Below are 8,086 nucleotides of genomic sequence, written 5' to 3'. Positions count from 1 at the left end.
TTTTGTTGATGGTTTCTTTCACTTTACAGAAGCTTTTTAGTTAGATGTAGTCCATTTTTTTGTTTGTTTGTTTTCTTTTCCTAAGGAGACAGATTAAAAAAAAATACCGCTAAAAACTATGTCAAAAAGCATACTGCCTATATTTTCTTTGAAGAATTTTACAGTTTTAGGTTCTTACATTTAGGTTTTTAATCCATTTTGAGTTTATTTTTCTACATGGTGTGAGAAAATGTTCTAATTTTGTTCTTTTACATGTAGCTTTCCAACTATCCCAACACCCTTTGTTGCAGAGACTGGCTTTTCCTCATTATATATTCTTGCCCCATTCATTGTAGGTTAATTGACCACGTGTGCATGAGTTTATTTCTGGGATTTCTATTCTGTTCCATTGACCTATTTATCTGTTTCTGTGCCAGTACCATACTGTTTGGATTACTCTAGCTTTCTAGTGTAGCCTGAAGCCAGGGAGCATGATACCTCCAGCTTTGTTCTTTTTCTCAAGATTAACTATTTGAGGTCTTTTGTGATTTCATATAAATTTTAGAATTATTTTTCTAGTTATGTGGAAAATGTGTGTTTATTGATAGGAATTGCAATAAATTTGTAGATAGTTTTGAGTAGCTGGGACATTTTAACAATATTAATTCTTCCAATCCATAAACATGGGATATCTTTCCATTTATTTATATTGACTTCTATTGCCTTCATCAATGTGTTATAATTTTCAGAGTATAGGTCTTTCATCTCTTTGGCTAAATTTACTCTTAGGTGTTTTATTCCTTTTGATGCAATTGTAAATGGGATTGTTTTCTTGATTTATATTTCTGATAGTTTATTATCAGTATATAGAAAGGCAACAGACTTCTAAATATTAATTTTGTATCCTGCAACTTTACTGAATTTATTTATTAGTTCTAACAGGTTTTTTTGTGAAGTCTTTAGGGTTTTTTTTTGTATATAGTATCATGTAATCTGTAAATAGTGACAGCTTTATTTCTTCCCTTCCAATTTGGATACCTTTTCTTTTTCTTGTCTGATTGCTGTCACTAGGACTTCTGATACTATGTTAAATAGGAATGGCAACAGTGGGCATCCTTGTCTTGTTTCTGATCTTGGAGGAAAAGATTTCAGTTTTTTTGGCCAATGAGTATGATGTGAGCGTGGCTTAGTCATGTATGGCCTTTATTATGTTGAGGTATGTTCCCTCTATACCCACTTTGTTGAGAGTTTTTATCATGAATGTATGTTGAATTTTGTCAAATGCATTTTATGCATACATGAGATGACCATGTAATTTTTATCCTTTGTTTTGTTAATGTGTTGTATCACATCACTTGATTTGTGAATATGAATTCATCCTTTAATCCATGGAATAAATCTCACTAGATTGTGGTGTAAGATCCTCTTTATGTATTGGTGAATTCAGTTTGCTAATATTGTGTGGAGGATTTTTGCATGTAGTTTATCAATGATATTGGCATGTAATTTTCTTTTTTTTAGTGTCTTTTTCTGTTTCTGGTATCGGGGTAATGCTGGCCTTGTAGAATGAGTTTCAAAGTGTTCTCCCCACATCAACTGTTTGGAGTAGTTTGTGAAGAATAGGTATAACTTTTCCTTAAGTATTTGGTAGAATTTCCATATGAACCTCTCCATATAATATCATGGAGAGTAGATACCCACCCTACAAATCACATGCGCTCCATCTATTTACCCAGCTCCTTCTGAACCCCTGGCAACCACTGACCTTTTTACTGTCTCTATAGTTTTGCCTTTTTCAGAATGTATATAGTTAGATTCACACAGTATATGGTCTTTCCAGACTGACTTCTGTAACTTAGCAATATGCCTTTAGGATTATTCTATTTATTGCTTGGCTTGGTAGTTCATTTCCTTTTTTTCTTAACCTGAATAATATTCCTATGTTATATATATATACAATATATATGTATTATATAATATATATAGATACATAGATTCTGTATAATCACAGATATTTCTCCACCTATTGAAAGACATCTTAGTTGTTTCCAGTTTTAGGAGCAATGGGTTTTTGATAGTTCTCGTCAAGCTGAGTTAAAATCTCAAACACTTGTCAGATAGCTTATTCACAAATAGACACAAGATTTCTTAGTAGTTAGACTTGAATAGAGAAAGAGGTGGTTGAACAGTCTTCTTCAGGTTACAGAAGACCTCTTCACAGTTGAGTTCCCCAGGATAGGGTCTCTTACTGAGGGGAGTGTCAATTCATAAAGAGGTGTTTCTGTCTAATAAAACTTGCACCCATTGTCTGCAAATATTCAGTTAAAACCAGAAATACTCTCAGTTGTCTTTTGTGAGGGGTCTAGGATATGTTTGAATTGTCTTTATCAGAAAAGAAGTTTTTCCTCTCCTGAAATGGGTGTACTCTAAATAATGGACTGTATTTTGGCAAAATTATAACTTATATTTGAAATTTTATGCCTCCTTTTTGATAAGGCTGGGGTAAGTCAATGGAATCCTTTTACAGGCTTCCTTGTTCTTTGAACAAAGTAAATTATCATTGTATTATGATATTATGTATTATGAAATTATCATTATACATTGTATTAAGAACTGAATCAGAAGGGAAATTTAGACCTTTTAAGTGATGATCCAGAACCAGGGAAAAATAGAAGGGGGTTCCAATGTACTCCAGGGGCATGACTGTCCAGGTATATTATTGTCCTCCTCAGGTGAAGGCGAAAAGGTATTGACTGTCTTGGTCTAGAAACACATTGAAAGAGGCAGAGGAGAGATTCATTAGAGTGAAGCAAGTGGCTTCATGTGGAATTGATGATAAAACGGTTTCTGGGTAAATTTTTGTCAGGAAGTGAGGTATACCTATTTTATTGATGGCCTTAAGGTCTCGAACAAATCAAAATCCTTGTCTGTTTGGCTTCATTTCTTGCTGGATGAGAGTGTTACAAAGGGAGTGCATGGGAAGACCTTTGTAGAAGGCATTCAACTATACATTTCACCTCTTCTTTTGGCATCAAGGGATATTGTGGGAAGTTTGAGTAATGGTTTTGTAGAATGTATCTGAACTTTAATAAGTTCTGCTCCCATTATCTTTACTACGTCAGTGAAATTTCTAACTCATAAAGGTCAGATGTTGTGTCAAGACATTTATCTGGAGTATCTATCAAATATAATGCGGAATGTAAAGGTATATTCACACCAGAAACACCTGATTATGAATAGAGAGCTCCTCTGAAAACTCAAGAAATAGTCCCTCTGGTGTGCTTCTAATGAACAGTTCTATGTGTAAAGTTAAGTTCTACCTTGTTAGACTGGCAAGTGTGTTGTCATGGAGCAGGAAGGAATGTTTTCAGTCAGAGGGCTCAAGGGAAAATCTGTGCCTTATTTGAAATACTGATCACGTGTGTGGGACGTTTATGCCAAGGAAGAGGCCGAGCAAAGGTGGCAGGGCTTGTTATAGAAAGAGTAGCAGTTGCATTGATTTTTATTGGAAATGTTTCAGGTATGATTTTTAGGAGACTTTGCCCAACTTTTCAGGCTTGTTATTGAACCCTTAGGTTTATTGTGGTAAGAGATCCTGCAGGTCCTTTCCTGGGTCAGTCCAGTCTGCTTTGCCATCCAGAAATGAGCATTGGGCAGTTTGACCAATATGTGTATGAGTGATTTGTGTCAAGACAATTCTGGGGCTTATGCACCCAACAGAATGCTAAATTCTTCTCTGAATATTTGCTGGTGTTGTCTGAATTTAGAGACATTTTTACAAATAGCTCTTAATTCAGCTCAGGTCCAAGGTTTAGACTCTGAAGTTGTCTGGTGCATGGGGGTGGGTCTTCAGAGGCAGCTAGCATTTTGGGTTCTTGGGAGGTTTGTTGGGCAAAGGCAGGGGACCTGGAAAAGGGGAATTAAAAGACGAGTCAGTGGAATTTCAGAAGGAGAGAGAATGGCAGGAGATGAGGCAGAGGGAGATCTGGGAAAGGCAACTGGAGGACTTAATAGAGAAATAAGTCTAGTTGTTTTTCAAATTGGTCATTAGCTTTGGCCAGAGAATTTTTTTTTTTTTTTTTTTGCGGTATGCGGGCCTCTCATTGCTGTGGCCTCATCCGTTGTGGAGCACAGGCTCCGGACGTGCAGGCTCAGCAGCCATGGCTCTTGGGCCCAGCCGCTCCGCGGCATGTGGGATCCTCCCGGACCGGGGCACGAACCTGTGTCCCCTGCATTGGCAGACGGACTCTCAACCACTGCACCACCAGGGAAGCCCCAGAGAATGTTTTAATGAAGCAGCTTTTGACTCAGAGTTTTGTTTGGAAGCCTCCTTATACCAAATCAAAATATGCTGCCTATTGAAACTGAGAAATCTTCTCCCCTTCTTATCGAAGGAGCCTCTCAAATGCACAATTTTGTTCAAGCCAAATCCTCCTTAGTGAAGCTATGAGGAGTTGAGTGAGATGACATGTAAGAAGCAGGCATCTTTCCTGGAAGAGTAGAAGCTCTGCACTTAAACTACCCCATAAGAGCTGGCAATGGTGGATAAATGAGGTGCTTGTACATCTCATGACTTAGGCCCCAACGTGACTTCTCTGAATGCAGACTCCAGAGCCTCCACCACCTGACACCAAAGAGAACACTCTTTCTGGATTAAAGCCAAACTTTCAGGGCAAAAGAAAATCAGGAGAAGAAAACCTCATTTGGTTTTATTGAATACCCACTGCAAAGTGTGTGCAAATGGATGCCAGTCTGATGAGAATGGAGTTCTGCCATTTGCAGCAACGTGGATGGACCTAGAGTGTATTCTGCCTAATGAAATTAGTCAGACAGAGAAAGACATATACTCTATGCTATCACTCATATGTGGAAGCTAAAAAGTAAAACAAATAAATGCATAGAATAAAACAGAAACAGACTCACATATAATGAGAACAAAGTAGTGGTTGTCACCGGAGAGAGGGGAGAGAGGAACAAGATAGGGTAGAGGACTGAGAGATTAAAACTACTGTGTATACAGTAAGTAAGGAACAAGGACATATTGTACAGCAGAGGATTTGTATCCATTTTTTGTAATAACGTTAACTGGAATATAATCTATAAAAATATTGAATTATTTTGTTGTGCACCAAAAACTAATATTGTAAATCAACTATACTTCAAAAAAACAAAAGAAAAAGGAAGGGATGACCCTATTGACTATACCAGTCAACCTGGATATGTTACTTGAAGTAATATCCAATAAAAAAGATTAAGGAGGGACTTCCCTGGTGGTGCAATGGTTAAGAATCCGTCTGCCAATGCAGGGGACACGGGTTCGAGCTCTGGTCTGGGAAGATCCCACAAGCCACGGAGCAACTAAGCCCATGCACCACAACTACTGAGCCTGTGCTCTGCAGCCCACGAGCCACAACTACTGAAGCCTGCGTGCCACAACTACTGAAGCCCACACGCCAAGAGCCCATGCTCCCCAACAAGAGAAGCCACCACAATGAGAAGCCCGCACACCACAACGAAGAGCAGTCCCCGCTCATCCCAACTAGAGAAAGCCCGCACACAGCAACGAAGACCCAAAGCAGCCAAAAATAAATGAATAAAAAAATTTATTTTTAAAAAAGATTAAGGAAAAATAAGATGTAAGAGGCTTGTGAAAAAAAAAGAGACATACTCTCATTATTTGGAGCGATCTTTATCAGTCAAGCAAGAGAATCTACAGAGAAGTGGTTACAGAAATTATGTAATTTTGCTGGATATCAGACCAATATAAGAGCAAATTATTTCTATATGCTAGTAGTAATGTACAAAACCTATTTGGGATCTTAGAAGTATAAAACACAGAATCTTTAGAATTACAAACTTTTCCAGGACAAGAGAAATATATTAAAAGCATATAAGAAGAATGGAAAACAGTTGGCTCTTTTGGGAAAATACCACCCCAAACCCAGCAATAAAGTTAAACCATTTGCCAACCTGCTCATTCACAAAGAGGGGGCGCCTGATCATTGTTCCCCATCCTGTGTTCTGTATCCAACAAAGATTTGTCCACATACAACTACTGGCTAGATTCCCCCAAAGGGGCTCGAGCTGCCATCCATAAACGGTCAAACTGGGTAGAGGGTTGTTGTAAACTAGTCTGGACACTAGGTCCAAACCCCTGTAAACAAAACAAATTTAGCAATTACTCTATTAAGGGGGTTGGGGGGACCAGGGGTATGGGCAGCGGTAGGGTGCCTGGAAAAGGATGGCTTTTTAGAGAGAAGTGCTGGCGCTTAGGTTTGAAGCGAATGGGAGGGGGGTAGAGCTGCTTAAGGGTGCCCTCCCTAGAGAAAATCTAAGGAGCAGTCTGGCTGTCGGAAAGCGGACTGTATTTCAAGCGGCTTTTCTTTGCCCGGGTGAGCTTCCTTTCAGGTGTTTTAGTCAGTCACTGATCAGAATTCTGCAGTGCAGCCTGCATCCATAAAGCATCTGTTCATATGATTCTTACAGTGTGTGCAAGGTACACACAGCCAATATCAGAAGACTCTCTCCTGGTCCCCGTTGAGTTGGCCAGGAATTGTGGGAGGCAGTTGATTAAGGGAACAGGCATTTCCGGATCTTGCGTGGAGGACCATGAGGGCGCTGGGGACGCTGGTGAGGACCTGGACTTGGAGAGGGAGGTAGAGGTTGGAGTGGTGAGTCAGGGAAGGGCTCTGGAAGGTGCAAGTCCAGGTTGTCGTCGTGGTGAGGAGAGCGTCTCTCTGGACTAGTGTTGGGGGTCCGAGGGGACGGCTCTGAGGCTTGGCCCAACAAGTGGAAGCCAGACATGCATCCAGCCGAGGGGCGGAGCGCAGCGACTGAGACTGCAGCAGCATCTGTACCAGCCGGCAGGAAGTCGGCGGCAGCATCCGCGTCCTCCTCGTTGACCTCTTCTTGGCAGGCGATCTCTGGGACAGCTGCGCACAAGAATCCCGGCTCCGGGGCCATGTACTCCCCGGGAGGGCTCAGGAAAGCGCCCCGTCCCAGGCCCTGTCCCCACGGGCCTTCCACACCCGGGCCCAGGAGGGCCTCAGGGACCAGCATGAGGATGTGATCTCCGAGAGACACTTGCAGCACGGACGTTGGCTCGGACTCCAGCAGCAGGTCGACGTCGTCCAGGGGCACGTGCAGGGCACAGCCGGCGGGCAGGACCACCACGAAGATGAGCGTGTCCACGGTCGGGGGCCAGGTCAGGTTGTCCAGGCTGGACGCCGCCCTGGACTTGGACTCGGGGCCCGCGGGCTCCTCCGTTCGCCGGCGCTTGGCAGGGCCCGGTCCTCCGGGATGCGGTCCCCACCGGTCCGCAGGGGAGGCGCTGGGGCTGCGGGGCCGGCTGCCCATCTTCTCAATGTGGCCGCGGGCCTGGGGCCTGGCAGTAGGCGAGGAAGGGCTGGGTCCTGCAGGCAGTGACAGATCGGTTTGACAGGTGAGGCCGAAGCAGGTTGGTGGGGCGCAGGACTGCGGGACGGAAGAGGAGCCTTCGGAGCTCTGGCGGCGCCTCTCGGGATCCCTCAGTCCTGGCTTCTAGGGGAGCTGCTGGGCTCGGCTTTGCTTGTGTGAATCTTCAGGCCCTCACGTGGACTGGTTTGCGCAGGAGTGGGCCGAGGATGTTGGGAGCGACGCCGGCGGAACCTGAGTCGCAAAGCATCCTCACGCTAAGCTCCTCCCCCTCCTAGGCTCCGCCCCTAGAAGTGGAGGCCTCCGTGTTGCCCAGTAGCCCCGGCTGTGGTGGATAGTTTGCTCTAGAGAAATACTTCCATAGGCCTCAAGGGGGCGGAGCAATCGTGCCGCTCTAGGACTAGGCTTCCTGGGTCGAGTTCCTGGCTTTCCTTGCGTTGACCTCAGATATGGAAAACCTTAACCGGAAAACTTATTCAAGTCCCACCAGTGGAGCGCTGCACCAGGACAGTGAGATGTAGTTCCCTCGTCCCCTGAGACCTCGCCCTGGAAGTGACCTTTTAACTTCTTTTGGTCCAGTAGTGAGGTGATTTTTTTTTTTAACATCTTTATTGGGGTATAATTGCTTTACAATGGTGTGTTAGTTTCTGCTTTATAACAAAGTGAATCAGTTATACATATACATATGTTCCCA

At 43.1% G+C, this 8,086-nt stretch overlaps 1 protein-coding gene across 1 annotated transcript; it reads right to left on the bottom strand.

Annotated features, from left to right (window-relative positions):
- Positions 1-5,563: 5,563 nt before the first annotated feature.
- LOC101324157 (proline-rich protein 23C-like) lies at positions 5,564-7,724 on the bottom strand. The gene has a single exon (XM_004327349.3). The coding sequence runs from the start codon at positions 7,333-7,335 to the stop codon at positions 6,550-6,552; it is 786 nt and encodes a 261-aa protein (XP_004327397.1). The 5' UTR covers positions 7,336-7,724; the 3' UTR covers positions 5,564-6,549.
- Between the last annotated feature and the right edge of the window lie 362 nt (positions 7,725-8,086).

Source organism: Tursiops truncatus, chromosome 4, assembly GCF_011762595.2.
Source record: "Tursiops truncatus isolate mTurTru1 chromosome 4, mTurTru1.mat.Y, whole genome shotgun sequence".
In the NCBI taxonomy this organism is placed as follows: domain Eukaryota; kingdom Metazoa; phylum Chordata; class Mammalia; order Artiodactyla; family Delphinidae; genus Tursiops; species Tursiops truncatus.
Note: the sequence above shows the minus strand (reverse complement) of the source record. Positions and strands in the feature narration are given on the sequence as shown.

What these genes read in the sequence shown, in the direction of transcription:
- LOC101324157 (XM_004327349.3), bottom strand. Translation starts at nt 7,335, where the DNA reads ATGGGCAGCCGGCCCCGCAGCCCCAGCGCCTCCCCTGCGGACCGGTGG.